The sequence below is a fragment of the Schistocerca cancellata genome, chromosome 5 (genome assembly GCF_023864275.1).
Source record: "Schistocerca cancellata isolate TAMUIC-IGC-003103 chromosome 5, iqSchCanc2.1, whole genome shotgun sequence".
Classification (NCBI taxonomy): domain Eukaryota; kingdom Metazoa; phylum Arthropoda; class Insecta; order Orthoptera; family Acrididae; genus Schistocerca; species Schistocerca cancellata.
The window spans coordinates 583,610,520-583,637,366 of record NC_064630.1 but is presented as its reverse complement, the minus strand read 5'-3'; the positions used below and the strand labels follow the sequence as shown (position 1 = coordinate 583,637,366).

The following is a 26,847-nucleotide window of genomic DNA, read 5'->3' as shown; positions in this document are numbered from 1 at the left end:
TAACAGACATACAATGAAACTTCCGGCAGTTACACATTAGACACAGGTGTGTGAAGGGATGCCAACCACATTTCACTCCAACGCACCACTGGCAAGAAATTGCAAACGTTCCGGAATTTTTTGGACAGACCTCATATGAGCTAGTTCTGTGCATAATGCCTGCCACAGCAAACAGTCTTTAGGACTTGTCAAGTTGCTGGCACTGAATTACACTGTCTCCCAGCACATCCCTGCAGCCGCAAATGTCCTTCTCCCACCACTCTCAGAACTCTCTGCAGCAAAAAGTTGTGGCGACTAAACAGTACCAATACTGCCAAATTTGAATGCACTAAGCAGGGTGAAAAATCAAGGACGGGGGACCTCGATAAACTGACTAAACCAGAGGTTGTAGAGAGTTTGAGGGAGAGCATAAGGGAACAATTGACAGAATGGGGGAAAGAAATACAGTAAAAGAAGAATGGGTAGCTCTGAGGGATGAAGTAGTGAAGGCAGCAGACGATCAAGTAGGTAAAAAGACGAGAGCTAGTAGAAATCCTTGGGTAGCAGAAGAAATATTGAATTTAATTGATGAAAGGAGAAAATATAAAAATGCAGTAAATGAAGCAGGCAAAAAGGAATACAAACATCTCAAAAATGATGTCGACAGGAAGTGCAAAATGGCTAAGCAGGGATGGCTAGAGGACAAATGTAAGGATGTAAGGATGTACAGGCTTATCTCACTAGGGGTAAGATAGATACTGCCTACAGGAAAATTAAAGAGACCTTTGGAGAAAAGAGAACCACTTGTATGAATATCAAGAGCTCAGATGGAAACCCAGTTCTAAGCAAAGAAGGGAAAGCAGAAAGGTGGAAGGAGTATACAGATGGTCTATACAAGGGCAATGTACTTGAGGGCAATATTATGGAAATGGTAGAGGACATAGACAAAGATGAAAGCATGAAGAATTTGGCAAAGCACTGAAAGACCTAAGTCAAATCAAGGCCTCGGGAGTAGACAACATTCCCTTAGAACTACTGATAGTCATGGGAGACTCAGCACTGACAAAACTCAACCATCTGGTGAGCAAGGTGTTTGAGACAGGTGAAATACCCTCAGACTTCAAGACGAATATAAAAATTTCAAACCCAAAGAAAGCAGGTGTTGACAGGTGTGAAAATTTGCCGAACTATCAGTTTAATAAGTCATGGCTGCAAAAATGCTAAAATGAATTCTTTACAGACAAATGGGAAAACTGGTAGAAGCCGACCTTGGGGGAAGATCAATTCTGATTCAGTAGAAATGTTGGAACATGTGAGGCAATACTGACACTACAAATTATCTTAGAAGATAGATTAAGGAAAGGTAAACCTACATTTCTTGTATTTGTACACTTAGAGAAAGCTTTTGACACTGTTGACTGGAATACTCTCTTTCAAATTCTGAAAGTGGCAGGGGTGAAATACAGGGAGTGAAAGGCTATTTACAATTTGTACAGAAACCACATGCCAGTTGAGTCACGGGGTATGAAAGGGAAGCAGTGGTTGGGCAGGGAGTGAGACAGGGTTGTAGCCTATCCTCAATGTTATTCAATCTGTATAGTGAGCAAGCAGTAAAGGAAACAAAAGAAAATTTTGGAGTAGGAATTAAAATCCATGGAGAAGAAATAAAAACTTTGAGGTTTGCCGATGACATTATAGGTGCGTCAAGAGACAGCAAAGGACTTGGAAGAGCAGCTGAATGGAATGGTAGTGCCTTGAAAGGAGGATATAAGATGAACATCAACAAAAGCAAAACAAGGATAATGGAATGTAGTCGAATTAAGTCAGTTGATGCTGAGGGGATTAGATTAGGAAATCAGACACTTAAAGTAGTAAAGGAGTTTTGCTGTTTGGGGAGCAAAATAACTGATGATAGTCGAAGAAGAGTGGATATAAACTGTACACTGGCAATGGCAAGGAAAGCGTTTCTGAAGAAGAGGAATTTGTTAACATCGAGTATAGATTTAAGTGTCTAGAAGTCGTTTCTGAAAGTATTTGTATGGAGTGTAGCCATGTATGGAAGTGAAACATGGACGATAAATAGTTTGGACAAGAAGAGAATAGAAGTTTTCGAAATGTGGTGCTACAGAAGAATGCTGAAACTTAGATGGGTAGACCACGTAACTAATGAGGAGGTACTGAATAGAATAGGGGAGAAGAGGAGTTTGTGGCTCAACTTGACAAGAAGAAGGGACCGGTTGGTAGGGCATGTTCTGATGCATCAAGGGATCACAAATTTAGCATTGGTGGGCAGCGAGGAGGGTAAAAGTCGTAGGGGGAGACCAAGAGATGAATACACTAAGCAGATTCAGAAGGATGTAGGTTGCAGTAAGTACTGGGAGATGAAGAAGCTTGCACAGGATAGAGTAGCATGGAGAGCTGCATCAAACCAGTCTCGGGACTGAAGACCACAACAACAACAACAACAACAACAAGCAGGGTGGGAAAACATACATATGAGTTGTGTAAACATGTGTTTAATGTAGTTGGGTTTGAAACTCCCAAGAATGGACTACAATGTGAGAAAATGCGCTAATGACCAATTCCGCTGTAACTGAACAGTAGGTTTTCAAACTGTTAATATATTTTTTATTAAAAACATTTTCTTTAGATTTTGTGTGGGTCAGTAGACCATCTTCACGAAACTCTTTATGTGTAGTAGCTCTTGCATTCACTACAGCTTAACTTGTCTGTTAATTAGTTTGCAAACTCTTTGGAAAACAAGTTATGCGCTTTGCAGTATGCAGATTATGGGTTGTTCTTTATTCAACATATTATTACTTACAACTCCTTTGTTGATCATTTGGTATCTTTCACACAACCTAATCTCAATTTTACTCAATGGCAAGTTGAACAAAATGTGCAATTTATTGAAATAGCTTACCTGGGATATTTCAAAATAAAATCTTTAAAGATCACAATGAAGTTTTATAGTAAAGCACAATTTCTTAACACTTTGGAGTTTACATATAAACTGTACTCCGTATCAATATTGTAGTAAGCTATTAAAGTACACTCAATTTGTTTCACTTATGGTACTCTTTCTTGCAGTTAATGATATGTCACTTCAAGTACCCAGCTAAGTTCTGTATGAACTTGTTTTATTTCTATCATTACACAAAAATTACAAATAATTCATGAGAAATAATATTTATTACTCTGTTAATCATAATGACTAGAAACAAAATGAGAATTCATAAGAAGTGGGCTCTGGAATGCTGACGAAAACACAAGTTGTTTTTAGCAAAGCACTGGGTTACTATTTATGGAACTGCCCCCCCCCCCCCTCCCCAACACACACACCCAGAAAAATCAGGCAATATAGTAAACAATGATGAATTAATTCAACAAGTACAGTGTTAGAAAATACACCTGTAACAAAAAACCATAATTAACATAATGATATTTTCTATGTACATACTATTTAAAAAAGTTACAAATACCTCCAGGTAACAACACAACACGACATATGAAAAGACTGTATTTTTAAGAAGTAATTTGCAGTTGCACAAAACTTTGTACATGCTGTTACAGTTTTTAAACATCTCACTGATCAATAACAATGTAAAAATATTGTTGCTCTCATTTAGAATATCATAGTATGAAGGTTACCATGACAGTCTCTCATTTATTTTCAGCAATGGGCACAGAAAAGTGAGACCCAAAAATACTATTCCAAAATGATTGCATATACAAAAGAATATCCATCATCATTACGTTCCATAAAATTAAACTAGTATGCTATCTTTTGGGCTTGATAACACTGGGAAGTGAGGTTTTTGTTTTGGAATTCAACTTCTTTTTGGCTAATTTTTGTTTAGCTTCTATCCTTTTCCTCTGAATTTCTTCTGGTGTGCATCTTAAAGGTGGTGAACTGGTAACTGCCTGAGCTAAAGAGAAAATACAATACATTCATTAATAAACATCAATGCAAGTTTTAAAAGAATTATTCATCCTGCCTCTGGAATGCATAACAAAACTGTTAGTTTAATAGCCATATCATGTGAGTGTAAGATATGGCATCTGAAAGTTAATAGGAAGGAAAATAGTTAATCACTTGCAATAACAATGACTACAGTGCAACAGGTTAGAGTTATAGTGTTCTTGGAGATCTCATCTTACTGACATCTTCAAACAAAAGTTTATTAAGTAGAACATACACACAAAATTGCTAGCTATAAGGAGCAAGTGGTTCTCAAATGTAACTGCATTGCTGAACATACTTACATTCAACTATTTCCAATACATTCACCAATTCAGTTTCATTTACTATGTCATCTTCTAAAGCTGCCGTTTCAAAGAATGCATCTCCACTCTCAGATAAAAGAGTGCAATGGTTGTCCAATGAATTTTTGTTGGGTTTCCCTAATCTAGATTTTGTGTTTGGTCGTTCATTTATTGTTGGTTCTAACGTTTTTGAAGTAAGGCGACAAACATTAGACAAATTTCTTACATCATTCTGACGAGTTTTCACTTTAGTAACATCAGTTCGTTCTGTAGGACTGTCACACACACTTTTCTTCTTGCCACTGCCTCTTTTATTAATTTCTGTTGTTTTGTTCACATCACTACCTGCTGATGTGTCCAGAAAAGAATAATCTTCATCTACCAAAGTCTGAAGGGCACTTTCAAGAGAGTCATCATGGATTTCCTGATGAGTTAAAGATTCAGATAAGTTTTTCTTTGTTCTTGGGGACTTTCTAGAACCATAACCTATAAATTGGCCAAATTTGTAATATTTGGCAGATCCTGGCGTTCTCGATCTTCTTGGCTTAGGTGCTGGTGACAGTTCTGAACTGACATCCTTCTTTCCACTTGGTACCTTCACCATATTTGCAACATGTTTGTTGGAAGCTGCTCTTTCATCTGGCTGAACCATATTTGACTTTCTAAAGATGTTACAGGGTGATGATGAAGCATTAGGCAGCTCAAAATTTTTATGTTTCAATTCATTTATCGTCTCTTCCACTTTCTGGGTACATTGTAGGATGACATCATCATCATCATCATTTTCTAGCAACATGCCAAAATCATCTTTTACCAGTAAAGTGCACGAAACTGTCTCTCGCCTGTTAACAGTATCACGGTTTGGTGATGTACGATGAAGAACACTCTCTCCATCACACAAACTGTCTTCCTCTTCCTTCTCTTCAGAGTGCACATCTGGAAAAAGAGCAAAATATACAAACAATATTGCATGTTTCATACTCCTCTGAAATCAATACAGAAATTCAGCAAACAATAGAAATAGTTCTTACTTTCACTGTATTTATACTGTTCGGAGAGATCCTGCAATTTTGTCAAAAACGAAGGAGACGCTGCTACTGGCAACTTCCTTGTTGGTTTACTGGTGACAGGTTTCTTTGTTGGGAGACACTTTCCTTGTGGTGGTGTAATTAAATCAATTATCTTGGAATTCTGTTCTGGGGGAAAAATCAAGACAGAATAACAATGTTTGTGCTGAATAAAGTAACTTATATGCCATCAGCTTCCGCATTTGAGAATGAAATTCTTACAGCAATGCCTATAATTTTCGGGTTTGTCACTAAGGTAGATAATGATCTAATCAATTTAAAAAGGATAAGGGCTACATATACAATTGGTTTAATCAATGTCAAACAATAATGGAAATGCCTGGATGGAAAAATATGTAAAATAAGGAAAAGACGACCACTCACCCGTAGTGAAACAAAGTGTGATGCACAGAAACTGTTAACTGAAAATGTACTTACACTAGCTTTCGAGCTCTTGTTCTTTCTGTGATGAAGTACACCCATTCAAACACACAAACACACAGAACCCAAACACACACTCTCACGGTCATTTATCAGTTGTTCTGTTATGGTGAGTGACTGTAAGTAAGTTGTACGCACAATAACATCAGTTGCCCTTATGTGTCTGCCTGTTCAGGTAAGCATAGCTCTTGATGTGTTCCCTGATCTCCCCCTCCCAAGTTGTCCGAATGCCTGATATGTCTGCACGTGCAGCGTTGCTGCCAAGCAGTGCATACAGAGAGGAATGGTTAGCAGCATGCATCCATGCATCGTGCTACTGAAGTAGCTGTATTGACCGCAACCAGCAGTTCTGTACAGTGTAGTGTACAAATGTTTCAGGCGTATGTTGTGTTGCGAATGTTCAACTTTGTGCTGTCAAATTAGTTCTGCACTGGCTGCCAGGTGCACTGTGTTTAGTCTATTAACTCCGTGCTGTTCACTCCTAGTTTACAGCAATTTATATGTTCATGTTTATTCTATGTTCACCTGTCACTGTGCATAGTTCTTAATAACCAATGATCAGGCATCTCATTTGTTTTCTCACGAGTCTTGTCTTGACGTATACTGTGTCTAAAAGTTGTTCTGTATTACTCGACCTATAAACAAATAAAGTTCTCATCATCCCACAAAGGAGATATCATTTGTGCATTATTTATTGTAAACTAAGCAGGCTAATTGGTTGGATTGACAAGTACTCAGCCCTATGGTCTAACAGCTACACATTATACAATGTGTACATTATGCAACAAATAGTGTAGAAGTATGGATTAAACACAATGAAGATTGTATAAGCATTGTAGTCATTACTTTAAATCATTTCACATAGCACATATCAACTAATAAAAGCATTTTCACATATATGATAAAGATCAAAAGTCAAAGAGTGACTGGGTTTTTCAGACAGTAAATATTTTCCTTAATTTGCTGTAATAGTCTTCAAATCAGTAAGTGGGTTGTACTATACACATTCTAAAGCATCCCAAGTTCTTCTTTAGAGTTCACTTTATCCCCACACCAAGTTTCATCGAAAATGGTTCATGGGTTAGTAATGAAAAAGTAACAGAGCTAATTTTGTAGTTATAATATCAGTATGGATAAAAATTTCAATTATGATATCTTTTTTTTCTGTGATCTGATTTTGACAAAATAAAGCCAATATGGGTGCCTCAAGCAATGCTCAAGTTATTTGTGAAAACTGTTTGAAAATTCGTCTAATAGATTTGGAGAAGCATGTTCAAACATACGCAACAGTTCTACAGATTTAAAAAATGTACGGAAACGATAAATTGCTACTTACAGTAAAGATGAAATGTTAAGTTGCAGACACGCATAACTAAAAGGCACTTACACGTTAGCTTTTGTCCATAGTCTTCATCAGGAAAAGAAAGTGACTAACACACACATTCACTGACTGGTGCACACACACACACAACTGTCAGCTCTGCTAGCTTGGACCAGAATGCAATTACAACATGGCATAGAAGTGTATGGTTGGGAGGAGAGAAGACTGCTGTCCTGTGGAGTGTGCAGTGATCAGAGTGGCAACAGGTGCAGTATCAGGAGGCTGTGGGGCAGGGAGGTGGGGATGGGGAACGGAGCAAAAAAAAAAAAAAAAAGAGAGAAGTAGGAAGGATGCGGGTGCATTGGCAGAGGGCACCACACAAAGGGGATGGGAGATGAGAATAGGGAGAAGGTACAGCCTGGCCACATGGGAAGGGTGTATCTGCAGCGACAAGAACTCCCTAGTCCAGTATTCAGAGGGTCTCACCAAGGCCTTCACATGCAGGCACCAGCCATCAGACCTGGTCTGCAAACACATCTCCTGTGGTATTGTTCCTGATGCGTTCAATCCTCATACAACCCCCCAGGAACTATCCACAAAGGAGTGCTGCCCTTCATGATCCAATATTGCCCCGGACTGGAACAACTGAACCACATCCTTTGCCAGGGCTTTGATTACTTATCATCATGCCCTGAAATGAGGGACATCCTACCCAAGATCCTTTCCACCCCTCCTAAAACGGTATTCCTTTGTCCACCCAACCTCCACAACACCCTAGCTCATCCCTATGCCACACTCAATCCCAACCCCAACCCCTCGCCACAAGAATCATATCCCTGAGGAAGACACAGGTGCAAGACCTGCCCAATCCACCACTTCATATTCCAGTCCTGTCATGGTCATCTCCTACACCATCAGAGGCTGGAACAGGAGCTATCCAGCCAAAATTATCCTGGCCTTAACCTACAGTAACATACTGTCCCCACACTCTCCACCTAACGTTTTCCACCCCCTCTGTCCTATCATCTCATCCCTGTTTTCATCTCTCATTCTCTTTGGTTGCCACCCTTTGTCAACGCACTTGCCCATCTTTCCCTGCTCCTCTCCTTTTTTGTTCTGCTCTCCCTCCTCCGTCCCCACCTCCCTGCCCCACAGCCTCCCGACGTTGCACTTGTTGGCAGTCTAGCCTCTGCCAGACAGCACTCTTCTCTTCCCCCACTCATACACAACAGTCCCTTCCCCTTACCTGGCCCCTGCAGACTGCTATTCCATAATGTGACAACTGCATTCTGGTCCAGAGATGACAGTCATGTGTGCATGAGTTGTGCTTGCCTCTGTGTGTTTCTCTTTTTCTTTCTTCTCCTGTGGCTGTAAGCTAAAGTGTACATTTCTTTTAATTGTGCCTCACTGTATATTAATGTGTCATATTTACAGTAAGTAGCAATCTATCTTATTGGGGAAGGCAGTACATGATCTCAATGGGAATGAATAATGTGGACAGATGAGAGATGGGAAAAGTTCTGGTGAGGCAATGGGAAACAGATTAGTGGGAGATTATGCCAGGGGGCTGGAAAAGTGCAAGTGTCTCTGAACTATGCAAGTGGGAATTCTCTTTCCAGCATATTCTGCACTCTTGCCTTGCCCCTGGGCTAAACCTCTGCTAACCTATTTCACATTGCCTCTCTTACTTTTCCCTTATCTCTTCTGTCCAACCACTCCTTCCCTGTCCAGTTTGTATACTGCCTTCCCCAACAAATCTCCCACTCCCCTCATGCGGGTAGTCTCTCTCTCTCTCTCTCTCTCTCTCTCTCTCTCTTCTCCCCCACCTCCAGCCTCTCCCCTTTCTCCATTCCTCTCCCTTTTGTCTCTCCCCTCCCTGTCCCTCTTCATCTCCACCTTCCTCCCCATTTCCCTCCCCCACCCCTTCCGCACTCTCGCATCTTACTGTGGAGCCATTGAGCCATCTGTCGAAAGACCTGCCTCACATTATTATCCCACTACCACCCCCTTGCCTTGTGTGGCCTTGCCTGCCCCCTTCCCCACCTCCACCTAACCATCAAGTGCTCTCGGTAATGGTAATCAGTCTCACTCACTGTGAATGCTGGAGTGTGCGTTTGGTGTCTGTGTTGTTACATTTGGGAGGGGGGGGGGGGGGGAGGAGAAGAAGAAGAAGAAGAAGCAGAGTTCAAAAGCTAGTGTGATTACTGTTCTCTGTTACATGTTTCAGTGCACCAAGCATTGCTTTACTACTGGTGGATGGTAGACTTTCCCTCATTTTGTGTATTTAACTAATGTTATATACAGAGTGATTACAACTAAAGTTCCACTTTCAAAATCCTGCATAAAAAGAACCACTCCTCAGAAAGACATAAAATTTGAATCGAATATTATCAAAGATAAGGGAAACATTAATGGAAATTATGGTGAAGCTCTTTTAGAAGAACGGTGACTGTGTGCCAGTAGCTCTGCAGAAGTTCTGGACACTCAAGGATATGATAAAGGTGTTTGTCCCACGTCTGCTGAGGGTCTGGAGAAAATGATTACAGCATTTGAAACGCCAGGTTCTTTAGAAGTGCAATGTGGCAGAGGGAGAACAACTGATATGATGTCTGTAGATGATGTGGACACAGCCTTGTAGGAGGGGTCAAGTGTTAGTGTACAAACATGAACACTACTTCAGACATGCCTGTGAGTGTAGTGCATAAAAATTCTAAGAAACATCCTGCACTGCAATCCATACAAAATTACTCACGTTCAGGAGTTGCTTCTTGCTGACCTACCCGTAAGACAAACATTTTCTTTAGAATTTCTTGGTTGCATGGAAGTGGACAATGAATAGCCAAAGAACATGCTGTGGACAGACAAAGTTCATTTGCATCTACAAGGCCATGTCAATACACATAATTGCGGCATACGGGTAACGGAAAATCTGCTCACACATAAAACAGTACCGCTTCTTCTTCAAAGGTAACTGTTGCTAGTTGATGGCATTGTTTATCGTAGGGCCATATTTTTTTGAGCAGATGATTCCTGCAAGTCCTGCTACCTGTACCATCACTGGTAAATGCTACACTCATGCTAATAAATTAAGGATAATTGCAGAATGTGGTGCCACACAACATGGCACTACACAAAACTTGAGCTAATAGTGTAGGCACATAGGGAACACACCCGACACAGATCTGTAAGTCCACGGTATTGGTGATAAGTTGAGATAACCATCCTGAAATACATGTGCTACAAAACGCCACTGTTTCCTGCGCATGTATCCTGACATCAACATGGGATATGATTACCATGCACACGTACACAGGCCGCACAACGGGTTGGCATACTCTGGATCAGGTGGTCGAGCAGCTGCTGTGGTATAGCCTCCCATTCTTGCACCAGTGCCTGTCGGAGCTCCTGAAGTGTCGTAGGGATTTGAAGACATGCAGTGATACGGTCAACCAAGAGCATCCCAGACATGCTCGATGGGGTTTAGGTCTGGAGAACAGGCAGGCCACTCCATTCACCTGATATCTTCTGTTTCAAGGTACTCCTCCACGATGGCAGCTCGTTGGGGCTGTGCGTTATCAAGCAGGAGGAAGGTGGGACCCACTGCACCCCTGAAAAGGCGGACATAGTGATGCAAAATGATGTCCCGATAAACCTGACCTGTTACAGTTCATCTGTCAATGACATGCAGGTATGTACGTGCACCAAACATAATCCCAACCCACACCATCAAACCACGACCTCCAAACAGGTCCCTTTCAAGGTCATTAAGGTGTTGGTATCTGGTTCCTGGTTGATGACAGATGAAGCCCCGGCGGGAATCACTGTTTAACTATATATTGACTTGTCCGTGAACATAACCTGTGACCACTGTTCCAATGACCATGTACTGTGTTCTTAACACCAGGCTTTACGCGCTCTCCTGTGACCAGGGGTCAGTAGAATGCACCTTGCAGGTCTCCAGGTGAATAAACCATGTCTGTTCAGTCATCTGTAGACTGTGTGTCTGGAGACAACTGTTCCAGTGGCTGACATAAGGTCCCGAGCAAGGCTACCTGCAGTACTCCATGGCCATCTGCGGGCACTGATGGTGAGATATCGGTCTTCTTGTGGTGTTTTATACTGTGGGCATCCAATACTGTAGTGCCTGGACATGTTTCCTGTCTGCTGGAACTGTTGCCATAATCTTAAGATCACACTTTGTGGCATCTTTTCAATGAGTCTTGTTCTGTCTTATTTTAATCAAAGAGTAAGGACGGCTTTGCCTCCCATGTTTCCTGAAACTTACTTCATGCCATATGTCATGATAGAATGTGTTGCTGATGAATATGGTTCATGGGTTATTCAGTGGTCACCTTCCACGTGCATACGTTCCTTAGGTTGACAGCCAGACTATCAAAAGTTTACTTTCTGAAGACATCTTCCTTCAAATGTCTTATCTGAAATGAACGCTCCCTTCTCATGCTACAAATAGCAAATTGATTCCTCTTGGATGATATCAGACGACTCTTCTGGGCTGTACACATCTTGTACTTGCTGGTGCATGAATTTTCAATTGTTGCAAAATCTCTATCAGAAAGCAACATCACGTGACCGCAAACACAAAATGGTGCTCAATTACTTGAAATCATCCAGATGATATTATAAACTGCCAGAATGGAACTATGTTCCAATTCTGATTTTGGCCACAGCAGTTGTCAGAAACTGAGATGACAGTCTTTCCTTTTAGGTTATTTTTGATTATTGTCATTATCATCATCATCATTATTGCTGTTGTATTATTATTATTACTTGCAAAAATATAAATGAAAGAATGTGCATATAAACACCATGAAGCATTAAACAGCGGCCATTCAGTAATAAGACACTTCTAAAGAAATAAGAGATTACTGCACAGCAGAGGGCTACAGGTAGAGAGATGCTTAATGAAATGTGTTTGGCTGTCAATGTCTTCAATGACTACTGCAGCAGAACATTGTCAAGGGATCTTTCACAGAACCCAAAGAAATTCTGGTCACATGAAAAGGCTGTTAGTGGCAAGAAAGGTAGTGTCCAGTCCCTACTGAATGAGACAGGAACTGAAATCGAGGGTAGCAAAGCAAAAACTGAAATGCTTAACTCCATTTCAAACGTTCCTTTACAAAGTAAAACCCAGTAAAATTGCCCAAATTTAATCTTCGTACCACCAAAAAGATGAATGAATCATGTATTCGTATCAGTAATGTTAAGAAACAGTTGAAATCTTTGAAATTGAACACAGCTCCGGGGCCCAATGGAATCCCTTTGAGATTCTATATTGAATTTGTGGCCAAGTTAGCCTCTCTTCCAATTATAATCTATTGTAGATTCCTCAAACAAAAAAAGTGCTCAGTTTTTGGAAAAAGGCACAGGTCACACCTGTCTACAAGAAAGATAACAGAAGTAATCCACAAAACTACCGACCAATATCCTTGGCATCGATTTGTTGTAGAATCTTGGAACATATTCTGAGCTCAACCATAATGAGGTACCTTGAACAGAATGACCTTCTCAATGCCAACTGGCAAGGGTTTCAAAAAACTCGATCACATGATACCAAACTCGCACTTTTCTCACACAACATACTGAAAACTTTGGGTAGATGCTTCATTTCTTGATTTGTGAAAAGCATTTGGCTCAATACTACACCTACACTTGTTTTCAAAAGTATGATCATATGGGGTATCAAGTTAAATTTGTGACTGGATTGAGAACATTTTGGTAGGGAGGACACAGCATGTTATCTTGGATGGAGAGTCATCGTCAGCTGTAGAAGTAAATTCAGGTGTGCTCCAGGGAGGTGTGTTGGGATCCTTGCTGTTCACGTTGTATATTCATGACCTTGCAGACAATATTAATTGTAAAATCAGCTTTTTTGTAGATGATGCAGCTATCTATAATGAAGTTCCATCTTAAAGACGCTGCATAAGTATTCAGTCAGATCTTGATAAGATTTCAAAGTGGTGCACAGTTTGACAACTTGCTTTAAATGTTAATAAATGTAAAATTTTGCATTTTGTACCCTAAGACTAATGAGTCTCTTTTGGAATCGGCCAACTCATACGAATATCTGGGTGTAACATTTGGGGGGGGGGGGGGGGGGGGTTTGAAATGGAAAGATCAAATAGGTCCAGTCGTGGGAAAAGCAGGTGCCAGACTTTGGTTTATTGACTGAATACTGGGGAAGGGCAGTCAATCTGCAAAGGAGATTGCTTACAAGTCACTCATGTGAACAGTTCTAGAAAATTTTTAACTGTGTGGGACCCTTACCAGATAGGACTAATAGGGGATATTGAATGTATACAGAAAAGGGCAACATGAATGGTCACAGAGATAATGAAGGAACTGAACTGGAAGAAACTCTATTAACAGAGTTTCATGAACAGGCTTTAAATGATTGCTTTAGGAATATACTACAACCCCCTGTGTACCCCTCACACAAGGATCATGAGTATAAGATTAGAATAATTACTGCACACACAGAGGCATTCAAACAATCATTCTTCTTGCACTCCATACATGAATGGAACAAGAAGAAACCCTAATAACTGGTACAATGGGATGTATCCTCTGCAGTACACATCACTGTGGTTTCAGAGTGTAGATGTAGATAATGTTGTATTTCATGCAATTCAGGAACATAATGGTACATATGTGCACTTACCATTATGTTCATGAAATACCAGCAAGTAAAACAGATTTGCAGATTTACATACCTCTCAGACATGGGTCATGGGGAAAGTACTCGCGATCCTGGTCAGGATCACTAAGAAGGTTTTCTTTTCCTTCTGACTTGTCAAATGTGGCTATAATCTTGGAAGATATACACAGTTCCCTCTTAGTGCCAACCATTTTTTCTGTTGTTTGCCATTATGTTCCAGCGGCAGGCAGCCACTGGCATTTACCGTATAGCGTTGCCCCAACACCAGCCGAGTGAAATTAGAATTTTTTCCTGGTGTGCTATATTCTGATGCTAACAGGTAGCATTGATTGCTTGGGGAGAGGGGGGGGGGTTGTTTGGAGGAGGAGACCAGACAGCGAGGTCATCGGTCTCATCGGATTAGGGAAGCATGGGGAAGGAAATCGGCCGTGCCCTTTCAAAGGAACCATCCCGGCATTTGCTTGGAGTGATTTAGGGAAATCACGGAAAACCTAATCAGAATGGCCGGACACAGGATTGAACCATCATCCTCCCGAATGCAGGATTGCTCTATTATGAAATACACACCAGGGGCACTTACCATTGTGTCCCACCAAACTGCTCAATTAAAACTGACTTTTTCCATCCAATGTGGTATGACGTTGCCATGGTGGATGGGATTTTCTAACTAACAGTGTCACAACTGTTGAATGCCAAACTTGTGCGTTCATGCACATTGCACAATATGGTTGGTTGGTTTAATGTGCAACTGACACCATAGTAATCATCATTTGGAGCCGAACCCATTTATATTATGACGTTTACAGTGCCATCAAGTGGGAAAAATTTATTTTAATTTTTTGTTGTTGTTGTTATGTTTCTGTAATGTTTGCCCTTCTTTGATAATATTCTGTTTAAATCTGACATCATTCTGAGGTGCAGTTCTTTTTTAACAGTATTTTCTGACTGGAACACTAATTATAATTGCCGTATATATATATATATATATATATATATATATATATATATATATATATATATATATATATATATATATATATATATATATATATATATATATATATATATATAAAAAATCTAAAAAGAAAGATGATGAGACTTACCAAACAAAAGCGCTGGCAGGTCGATAGACACACAAACATACACACAAAATTCTAGCTTTCGTAACCAACGGTTGCCTCGTCAGGAAAGAGGGAAGGAGAGGGAAAGACTAAAGGATTTGGGTTTTAAGGGAGAGGGTAAGGAATCATTCCAATCCCGGGAGCGGAAAGACTTACCTTAGGGGGGGAAAAAGAACAGGTATACACTCGCACACACACACATATCCATCCGCATATACACAGACACAAGCAGACATTTGTAAAAGGCAAAGGGTTTGGGCAGATATGTCAGTCGAGGCGGAAGTACAGAGGCAAAGATGTTGTTGAAAGACAGGTGAGGTATGAGCGGCGGCAAATTGAAATTAGAAATTAGCGGAGATTGAGGCCTGGCGGATAGCGAGAAGAGAGGATATGCTGAAGGGCAAGTTCCCATCTCCGGAGTTCAGACAGGTTGGTGTTAGTGGGAAGTATCCAGATAACCCGGACGGTGTAACACTGTGCCAAGATGTGCTGGCCGTGCACCAAGGCATGTTTAGCCACAGGGTGATCCTCATTACCAACAAACACTGTCTGCCTGTGTCCATTCATGCGAATGGACAGTTTGTTGCTGGTCATTCCCACATAGAATGCTTCACAGTGTAGGCAGGTCAGTTGGTAAATCACGTGGGTGCTTTCACACGTGGCTCTGCCTTTGATCGTGTACACCTTCCGGGTTACAGGACTGGAATAGGTGGTGGTGGGAGGGTGCATGGGATAGGTTTTACACCAGGGGCGGTTACAAGGGTAGGAGCCAGAGGGTAGGGAAGGTGGTTTGGGGATTTCATAGGGATGAACTAAGAGGTTAAGAAGGTTAGGTGGACGGCGGAAAGACACTCTAGGTGGAGTGGGGAGGATTTCATGAAGGATGGATCTCATTTCAGGGCAGGATTTGAGGAAGTCGTATCACTGCTGGAGAGCCACATTCAGAATCTGATCCAGTCCCGGAAAGTATCCTGTCACAAGTGGGGCACTTTTGGGGTTCTTCTGTGGAAGGTTCCGGGTTTGAGGAGATGAGGAAGTGGCTCTGGTTATTTGCTTCTGTACCAGGTCGGGAGGGTAGTTACGGGATGCAAAAGCCGGTACAGAAGCAAATAACCAGAGCCACTTCCTCATCTCCTCAAACCCGGAACCTTCCACAGAAGAACCCCAAAAGTGCCCCACTTGTGACAGGATACTTTCCGGGACTGGATCAGATTCTGAATGTGGCTCTCCAGCAGGGATACGACTTCCTCAAATCCTGCCCTGAAATGAGATCCATCCTTCATGAAATCCTCCCCACTCCACCTAGAGTGTCTTTCCGCCATCCACCTAACCTTCTTAACCTCTTAGTTCATCCCTATGAAATCCGCAAACCACCTTCCCTACCCTCTGGCTCCTACCCTTGTAACCGCCCCCGGTGTAAAACCTGTCCCATGCACCCTCCCACCACCACCTATTCCAGTCCTGTAACCCGGAAGGTGTACACGATCAAAGGCAGAGCCACGTGTGAAAGCACCCACGTGATTTACCAACTGACCTGCCTACACTGTGAAGCGTTCTATGTGGGAATGACCAGCAACAAACTGTCCATTCGCATTAATGGACACAGGCAGACAGTGTTTGTTGGTTATGAGGATCACCCTGTGGCTAAACATGCCTTGGTGCACGGCCAGCACATCTTGGCACAGTGTTACACCGTCCGGGTTATCTGGATACGTCCCACTAACACCAACCTGTCAGAACTCCGGAGATGGGAACTTGCCCTTCAGCATATCCTCTCTTCTCGCTATCTGCCAGACCTCAATCTCCGCTAATTTCTAATTTCAATTTGCCGCCGCTCATACCTCACCTGTCTTTCAACAACATCTTTGCCTCTGTACTTCCGCCTCGACTGACATCTCTGCCCAAACCCTTTGCCTTTTACAAATGTCTGCTTGTGTCTGTGTATATGCGGATGGATGTGTGTGTGTGTGTGTGTGTGTGTGTGTGTGTGTGTGTGTGTGTGTGCGCGAGTGTATACCTGTTCTTTTTTCCCCCTAAGGTAAGTCTTTCCGCTCCCGGGATTGGAATGACTCCTTACCCTCTCCCTTAAAACCCAAATCCTTTCGTCTTTCCCTCTCCTTCCCTCTTTCCTGATGAGGCAACCATTGGTTGCGAAAGCTTGAATTTTGTGTGTATGTTTGTGTGTCTATCGACCTGCCAGCGCTTATTTAAAAAGAAAGATGATGAGACTTACCAAACAAAAGCGCTGGCAGGTCGATAGACACACAAACAAACACAAACATACACACAAAAATCTAGCTTTCGCAACCAACGGTTGCCTCGTCAGGAAAGAGGGAAAGAGAAGGAAAGACAAAAGGATATGGGTTTTAAGGGAGAGGGTAAGGAGTCATTCCAATCCCGGGAGCGGAAAGACTTACCTTAGGGGGAAAAAAGGACAGGTATACACTCGCGCACACACACACATATCCATCCGCATATACACAGACACAAGCAGACATTTGTAAAGGCAAAGAGTATCTCTTTGCCTTTACAAATGTCTGCTTGTGTCTGTGTATATGCGGATGGATATGTGTGTGTGTGCGCGCGAGTGTATACCTGTCCTTTTTTCCCCCTAAGGTAAGTCTTTCCGCTCCCGGGATTGGAATGACTCCTTACCCTCTCCCTTAAAACCCATATCCTTTTGTCTGCTTGTGTCTGTATATGTGTGGATGGATATGTGTGTGTGTGCGAGTGTATACCCATCCTTTTTTCCCCCTAAGGTAAGTCTTTCCGCTCCCGGGACTGGAATGACTCCTTACCCTCTCCCTTAAAACCCATATCCTTTTGTCTGCTTGTGTCTGTATATGTGTGGATGGATATGTGTGTGTGTGCGAGTGTATACCCATCCTTTTTTCCCCCTAAGGTAAGTCTTTCCGCTCCCGGGACTGGAATGACTCCTTACCCTCTCCCTTAAAACCCACATCCTTTCGTCTTTCCCTCTCCTTCCCTCTTTCCTGATGAGGCAACAGTTTGTTGCGAAAGCTTGAATTTTGTGTGTATGCTTGTGTTCGTTTGTGTGTCTGTCGACCTGCCAGCACTTTCATTTGGTAAGTCACATCATCTTTGTTTTCAGGTATATTTTTCCTTCGTGGAATGTTTCCTTCTATTATAACCATATATATATATATATATATATATATATATATATATATATATATATATATATATATAAATGGCAACTATAATTAGTGTGATGAGACTTATATATATAAAGTGAGAACTTGGAATTCTAAAACAGTCTCTCAATGGAAACACAAATGCTAAAATGATACCCTTCTTTACGAAAATTGCAACACCATGAATCAATTACAAATAAGCATACAATTTTACAAGACAAAACATAATAAAATAAAGTTTCAACTAATGCACTCAGAAAAATTACCATTGCTTTTATTCCAGCAGCCAGGAACTGTTTTGGCATAATGTTGCGATGACAACTTAGTATCAATGACTGTGGGTATTAAAGTGATGCTAAGTAGGAAAGGGAAATATTTATGCACAGCAAGTGTGAGAGTAAAATAATTGCTGTTTACCTGAGTGGAAAACAGATCTGGAGCTGAAAATGTGGAGGATCAATGGCAAAAATTTAGGAATACTGTATGTGCTCCACTAGACTGGCCTGCATTTAGTAAAGTTATATGGAATCCCCACGAGTCAGTATTCAAATCAGAAAGTTATTACAAAATTCAAGAGAGCTTCATCGCAGATCTAAACAAAACCAAGGCTATCTTGGGGGGAGGGGGGGAATAGATTGTGCATTCTTAGTTACAGCCCATAGCAATGTAGCTGAGGAGCCTTTTTTGTGGGAAAGCAGCTAGATATGTTGCGCAGAGACCTATGAAACCCCTGTGTCACCTAAGTTACAAGGAGCTCACAGCCATGTAACCAAGGTGTTTATTGGTGTAGCAAACTTAAATATTTACAAAAAGTGCTGATAAACTTCAAGGACCAAGAGGCAAGCACAATTTAAGAAATTAAATTTTTAACCACTTAGAAAAATGTGGTAAACATAAAAATATGGACAAACACTGTCTTGATGGCAGTCTAGCATAGGAACTCAAGTTGAACAAGTGATCAGAGTGAAGTTCAAGTTAAGATAAAGTCGAGTGCACAATCAAAACAGGACTGTGAGATGGATTGTGTAAAGTATCATGGAAAGTCAGGGTAGAATAGTATCCATGCTGCAAGTCTCACTTATTAAATATGAATAACAGGTGTATCACTGATTAAGATTCTAAAGTGATGTTAATTATTTGTTTCAAAAATATTGTGATACAAATAAAAAAAATCACAATCTTGAATTATATCTTTGATAATCAGTGATATGTGCTGCACAAGTCTTCTCTCCTATTTTGCAATTGCACATCTAGCTGCTTTAACTTCATTACTCTCTCTAGGTCGAGAATTGTTGATATGTGAAATACAAGCAATAACTCTCATTCTTTCATATGTCCATTCATTGTGTGGCACTGACACACTGAACAAGCAGTGGAGATTTTAACACTGACTTCAACAAAGTTTCAAAATACAGAGATGATCTTATGGCTGTATTTGCAACATACAACTTGCTCCCAATTACAAATTTTCAGCCACAGTCACAAGTGCATCCAGGACCACTATTGATTTGATATTGACAAAAAAGTAAATTCACAGCTAGAAACATCAACAACGGTTTCAGTGAACACTTTGCAAAGCTTCTTGAAATATCTTCACCAATGAGTTTAATTATGCAGAGAGGAACAGTGAAAATAGCACTTTAGGAATTTACTAAGGGATGACACACCAACTGAAGTGTACATATGTGAAAGAACAGATGAAAAGTTCAATATATTGTCGGGTATTTTCTCACATTATTTGTACATGTCATTTCCAATTAAAAAACAGGAGCACAAAAAAGTCCTTGGTGACAACAAGTATAAAAAAAAGTCATTTGCAGAAAAGTGAAGATTATATGTGATCTCTCAAGTCTTCCATAGTATCTAATGACTAACAGGCATATTTCAAAAAATCTAAAATGATACCATAAGCACGGGCTACTTTAGCCCTAGGGTCCTTCTTTGGCCCAAAAGCAAAATAAAATGGAACACATTTTATTGAGCGATTTGTGGTAGTACCTGAAATAGTTTCAGTTGGTTCCGCTAGGTGGTAGGATCAATCAAGCTGCATGATAGTTCAAGTGATTCCTCGGTTTGCTGCTAGGATGCAGCACCACAAGTTGTGTGTCTAGTGTAAACACATGGAATTTTAACCTTAAAAACTTCTTTCTGTATATGACAAATTTCTTCATGAACTTCTAATTAGAACTCTTTTTAGTTGTTTATGTCGTGCTGTAGTTAGAACTCTGTGAAACACAACATGTCTTCCCATTTTCATATATCTTTAAATTAGTTCTAGTAACCTGTAAAGTACGATCCACTTTGGCCCAGCTTTTTTTATGTCAGATGACCCAGAACGGATAATGAATTCCACCAAATCTAACATAAGTGTCATGTTCTGTGGTAATACTAAAGCTGATTCGTTGCCTCCTTATGTTACATATTAAGGAGAGCATTTATGGAGTATGTGGACTGAAAACAGCCCTGAAGGGGCACAATATAACAGTACAAAACAAGAATGGATTGATGGTGCAGTGTGAATGTTCTTAAACTTTGTGAAAAGAACAACATCCAATTTGTCTGTCTGCCTCCAAACTCATCGCATTTAACACAGCCACTTGATTTAGCTTACTTTAGGCCTCTCAAAATGAAATGGAGACAAGTTCTTACAGAGTGGAAGCAATCAGACAGTGGCAAAGCTGCATCCACACTATCAAAGGACATTTTCCCAAGATTGTTAAAAAAGGCCTTAGACAGCATAGAGTCAAATGTACGGGATAATCTTCTGGCTGGACTCCACCCGATCAGCAAATAAGAGATTGTCAAATGTTTGTCATCATACAATGCTTTTGTTAACCTTGATTTAATAGGACAAACATTTATCCAAACACCTTATGGAAAAAAAGACAAGAAGTCGTTCAGCCGCGAACAAAAAAATCTCGAAAATTGGAAGTCCCTGCAGGAAAAAGTATATCTTCAATTGAAATCCTTCAGTACCAACAAAAACAGCAGAATGAAATAGAAGAGAGAAAGAAAGGAAAAGAAGCTTTAAAAAAACAGAAAAAAATTGAAAAGGGAAAAAAATTAGATGGAAATGAAAAGAAAAGAAGTGGTAAAAGAACGATCAGCCTTTCATCAACAGATGATGATTATGACAATTTCAGCTTAGTGTCACAGTGACCTGGTTTTTTCCAGCGATAAAGACTCTTTTAGTGTCAATGAACTAGATAAACCAATTAACTTAGACGATTCAAGACCCAGTAGAAGCTTCCCAACTGCAAATGTTGAAGACCCAAAAGGAAACAATGTAGACATGAAGGAACTTGTAGAAAAGGGCAAATTTGTTGTTGTTCATTGGAACAGACTCTGATTCCCAGGGTTGGTGCTCTCTGTGGCAGAGGAGGGAGCTACAGTGGACTGTATTGTGCTGACCAAGAAATTTTGGAAGTGGCCCCAAGAAAACAATATGTTATTTTACCAGTGGTGTGGCATTGTAAAAGTAATTTAGCCTCCAAAGATAGTAAAAAGAGGCCTTCTTAAGGTTGGTTTCATTTAAACATAAAAATTCCTTTTTTGAAAGAACTTTAACATTTTTTTAAACTCTTTTTTACACTTTGACTTACCTATGTATTTTTAACTTAGTGTAATATAGTACTATAACCATTAAATAACTTTTTTTTAAATACCCACCTCCTTCTTTGTCACTTGCCTTTATACCACAGTTTTTCTATTGAAAAACTACTTTGTTTAAAAAAAAATTAAAAAAATAGAAAAAAATATTAGACCAAAAAGTGTGCAGCATCTAAAATTAAGGTGTTATAGTTGTACAAAAAGGTTACCAGAACTTAAATTAAGTAAAAAATGATTTCAGAATGAGATTTTCACTTTGCAGCAGAGTGTGCGCTGATATGAAACTTCCTGGCAGATTAAACCTGTGTGCGCCGACTGAGACTCAAACTCGGGACCTTTGCCTTTCGCGGGCAAGTGCTCTACCATCTGAGCTACCGAAGCATGACTCACGCCCGGCCCTCCCAGCTTTACTTCTACCAGTATCTCGTCTCCTACCTTCCAAACTTTACAGAAACTCTCCTGCGAACCTTGCAGAACTAGCACTCCTGAAAGAAAGGATACTGTGGAGACATGGCTTAGCCACAGCCTGGGGGATGTTTCCAGAATGAGATTTTCACTCTGCAGCGGAGTGTACGCTGATATGAAAAAAAAATTATTTGTTTGAAGGGTAAATTGTATGAAATTGTTCAAAAGTGGGTTAAAGTAGCCCATGTTTACGGTACTTAAAAAGTGGTCAAAGAAGTGAAAATAATGGCAAATGACAGCTACATAAATAATTCCAATAACAAAATGAAAGCTGTATGAAATAAAGTGAAACAGCAAACTCCAATATTAAATACTCCAAAAACTCCAATATTAAATTTAACTGTAATGACCAAAAAATCACTGATACTGAAGAAATAGCAAATGTGTTCAATACATTTTCGAACAATATAAGTGTGCAATTACTCACTGAAATCAAACCTCGCGCTAAATAGTGCCCAATACCATCTGAAAATACCAATGTGAATGGTACTTCTCTCTCTCTCTCTCTCTCTCTCTCTCTCTCTCTCTCTCTCTCTCTCTCTCTCGGACAACCCAGAAAGAAGCCCTTTCAGTTATCAGAACTTTACAAATGAGCCACTCCACTGTAATAGGTTGCACACCAGGTAGTCATATTAAAAATTTTGAAGAGCTCACTGCTGAATCATAAGCTCACCTTCGTAACAGTTCCTTTCAAACTGAGATTTGCCGATCATAGGTAAACAGATTAAATGGCCATCTACAGGCCCATTGTTCTACTACCTGTATTCTCAAAAATCATGGACTTTTTTTCCCCAAATAAGAGTAGCAGATTTCCTGGCAAAGCACAACATGGTTTCAGGAAGGGCTAATCAACTGATATAGTGATTTCTCAACTTTAGGCGAACTACTTCAAAGACCTGATAATGGCAAAAATGTAATTGAAATACAACTAGATCACACTAAGGCTTTTGGTAGCAAACATTACACTAAACTATTTACTAAACTTGACACCATGGGGATTGAAGAACATCCAACAACTGGACAAAATCATACCAAAGCGGATGAAAGCAAGTGCTTGTGCAATACCAACGTTTCAACAAATTGATTCAACATTATTCAAACTCTCTAGCCATTAAATATGGAGTGCCACAAGGCCCTATTTGTATTATAGGTGAATGAACTGGACAAATTCTATGTTAACACAATTAAGTTTGCTGATGATACTAGTGTGCTAGTTAATGGGAAAGAAATGGAAATGCTTCAGAAGTCTACAACAAACTCACTGAAAAATACTGGAAACTGGTTCAATCACAAGTTGGTAATAAAAGAAGATAAGACAGTGGAATTAAGATTCTACAATGTGTCAAAAGCTGAGCAACCTGTTGATATTCAGATATCTTATAAGGACATTCATTCATATTGTAGACAAATAAAGTTCTTGGGTTCATGGCTCCAAAATAATCTTAAATGGTGGACACATACTGAAAAGGTGTGTAAGAAATCAAGCACTGCATGCTACTTGATGAGAATATCAGAAGGATGCTGCAACGAAGATTGTCTGAAAACTGTATACACTGGCTAAATACACTCACAAGTAGAATATGAAATTATTTTCTGGGATATCTCCTATCTCTGCCAAAAGCTCTTTAGGGTACAAAAAGGATTACAATGAGGCTATAATAGTCATGGGATAGCGACATGCATTTACATATAAAGGCAGCGGTAGTATCATGTACAGAAGGTATACGAGGTCAGTGCATTGGCAGAGCTGTTATTTGTACTCAGATGATGTCAGAAACCGTTCCAATGTGATTATGGCAACATGACAGGAATTAACAGATTTTGAACATGGGATGGTAGTTGGAACTACACACATGGGACATTCCGTTTCGGAAATCGTTACGGAATTCAATACTCCTAGACCCACAGTGTCAAGACTGTGCTGAGAATACAAAATTTCATGCATTATATCTCAACACAGATAACAAAGTATCCAATGGCCTTCTCTTAATGACTGAGAGCAGCAGCATTTGCAGAGAGTTGTCAGTGCTAACAGGAAAGCAACACTGTGTGAAATAACCCCAGGAATCAATGTGGGATGTACGACGAATGTATCTGTTAAGACAGTCTGGCAAAATATGGCATTTAATGGGCTATGATACCCGACAACCAATGTGAGTGCCTTTGCTCACAGCACGACATCACTTGTAGCACCTCTCCTGGGCCTGTGACCATACTGGTTGGACCTTAGATGACGGGAAAACCGTAGCCTGGTCAGACGAGTCCCGATTTCAGTTGGTAATAGCAGATTGTTGGGTTCAAGTATAGTGCAGCCCCCATCAAGCTGCGCACACAAGTTGTCAACAAGGCACTGTGCAAGTTGGTGGTGGCTCCATAATGGTGTGCAATGTGTTGACAAGGAATAAACTGGGTCGTCTGGTTCAATTAAACAGATCATTGACTGGAAATGGTTTTGTTTGGTTACCTGGAGACCTTTTGCAGCCATTCATGGACTCCATGACCCCAAAAGTCAATGTACTATCACATGGTCACAACTGTTTATGATGGGATTGAAGAACATTCTGCACAATTCAAGCAAATGATTTGGCCATCCAGGTTGCCTGACATGAACATTTATGGGGCATAGCAGAGGTCAGTCTGTACACAAAATCTTGTGCTGGCAACACTTATGGAATTATGGACAGCTCGGACAGCATGGCTCAATATTTCTGCAGGGGACTTCCAACAACTCTTTGAGTCCATGCCATGTCAAGTTAGCAACTTGCCGGGCAAAAGGTGGTCAAACATGATATCACAATATTACGAGGTATTTCATGACATTTGTCATCTCAGTGAATAACAATAATGAAGGTATAAAATAGAACAAAACCTGCAGACCACTCTTTTAAACCTGGAAATTCTGTCACATCCATGCATCTACGTGCACAAGATAACTGTTTCATGAAAAAAATGTGCAATGGATAATCTTCAACTTTTTTTTAACAAAGATGTTCACTCCCATAACACTAGATAAAAAAGAACTTCCATATAGAAAGAGGAAATGCCAGTCTAAACAAACGAGGAACCCTAAATTACAGGAAAGTTATTTATACTAAGCTTCCCCCAGAAATTAAGTTAGTAAATGACATGTCAAAGGCCAAGTCAGCTGCTAAGGCATATCTGAATCATAACAGGTTCTGTAGCCTGCATGAGTTTCTTCGGGAAGGACACTAAATATTTGTGTTTGACCTTAATGTTCTATCACATAACTGTTACTGTGATACTAATACCAGTCTACAATTAAAGTTTATTCTCTTTCTATTTGTACAATATATGCTCTGTATCTTATAAGTTAATGCACATTTAACATTAAAATACTGCAATTAATGTAAATGTAACTCACGCAATGTTATATTTTGTTATGCTTTTTGACTTATCCTACATCAGAATGTATCATTTGTTTACTACATGATTACCTGGACCAACAAAGATCTAATCTAATAAAAAAGATTTGAAACTTTAAGCTGTTTTCATGTTGGTATAAAACATTATATACAGTAAAACAATTTTAAACTGAAACTACAATCATCAAATCTCTACTTGATTGTAAGAACATCAAAAATTTATTTTTGAACATAAATGAAAGCAATCTTACATTGAGAAAGTCAATGAGAAATATATTTGTGTAACCCAAGATTTATTTAATTGCAATATGTAGCAAAGATTCAACATTTCAGATTAAAAAAACTGTGATGATTTAATTGTGAACTGCTTCTAGGAAAGCATAATTATAAATTCCAGGTTTTTCCCCTTACTTAAAATTTTTATTTATACGAGGGCAGTTCAATAAGTAATGCAACACATTTTTTTTCTCGGCCAATTTTGGTTGAAAAAACCGGAAATTTCTTGTGGAATATTTTCAAACATTCCCGCTTCGTCTCGTATAGTTTCATTGACTTCCAACAGGTGGCAGCGCTGTACGGAGCTGTTAAAATGGCGTCTGTAACGGATGTGCGTTGCAAACAACGGGCAGTGATCGAGTTTCTTTTGGCGGAAAACCAAGGCATCTCAGATATTCATAGGTGCTTGCAGAATGTCTACGGTGATCTGGCAGTGGACAAAAGCACGGTGAGTCGTTGGGCAAAGTGTGTGTCATTATCGCCGCAAGGTCAAGCAAGACTGTCTGATCTCCCGCGTGTGGGCCGGCCGTGCACAGCTGTAACTCCTGCAATGGCGGAGCATGCGAACACACTCGTTCGAGATGATAGACGGATCACCATCAAACAACTCAGTGCTCAACTTGACATCTCTGTTGGTAGTGCTGTCACAATTGTTCACCAGTTGGGATATTCAAAGGTTTGTTCCCACTGGGTCCCTCGTTGTCTAACCGAACACCATAAAGAGCAAAGGAGAACCATCTGTGCGGAATTGCTTGCTCGTCATGTGGCTGAGGGTGACAATTTCTTGTCAAAGATTGTTACAGGCGATGAAACATGGGTTCATCACTTCGAACCTGAAACAAAACGGCAATCAATGGAGTGGCGCCACACCCACTCCCCTCCCAAGAAAAAGTTTAAAGCCATACCCTCAGCCGGTAAAGTCATGGTTACAGTCTTCTGGGACGCTGATGTCCTTCCCCATGGTCAAACGATCAACTCTGAAGTGTATTGTGCTACTCTTCAGAAATTGAAGAAACGACTTCAGCGTGTTCGTAGGCACAAAAATCTGAATGAACTTCTCCTTCTTCATGACAACGCAAGACCTCACA

General features: G+C 40.3%; 1 protein-coding gene across 3 annotated transcripts in view; it reads right to left on the bottom strand.

The window, feature by feature from the left end:
• Positions 1-3,315: 3,315 nt before the first annotated feature.
• The window catches only part of LOC126188924 (uncharacterized), a 35,198-nt gene continuing 11,666 nt past the window's right edge, over positions 3,316-26,847 (bottom strand). The window contains exons 2-4 of one of the 3 annotated variants that reach the window (XM_049930641.1): positions 5,277-5,436; positions 4,246-5,181; positions 3,316-3,908 (exon numbers count right to left, since the gene is read on the bottom strand). In XM_049930641.1, the coding sequence (XP_049786598.1) occupies positions 3,760-3,908; positions 4,246-5,181; positions 5,277-5,436 (1,245 nt within the window). In that variant the 3' untranslated portion in view covers positions 3,316-3,759. Of the gene's footprint in view, positions 3,909-4,245; positions 5,182-5,276; positions 5,442-26,847 lie in introns of all 3 variants that reach the window. The other 2 variants (XM_049930639.1, XM_049930640.1) reach the window with 2 other exon arrangements.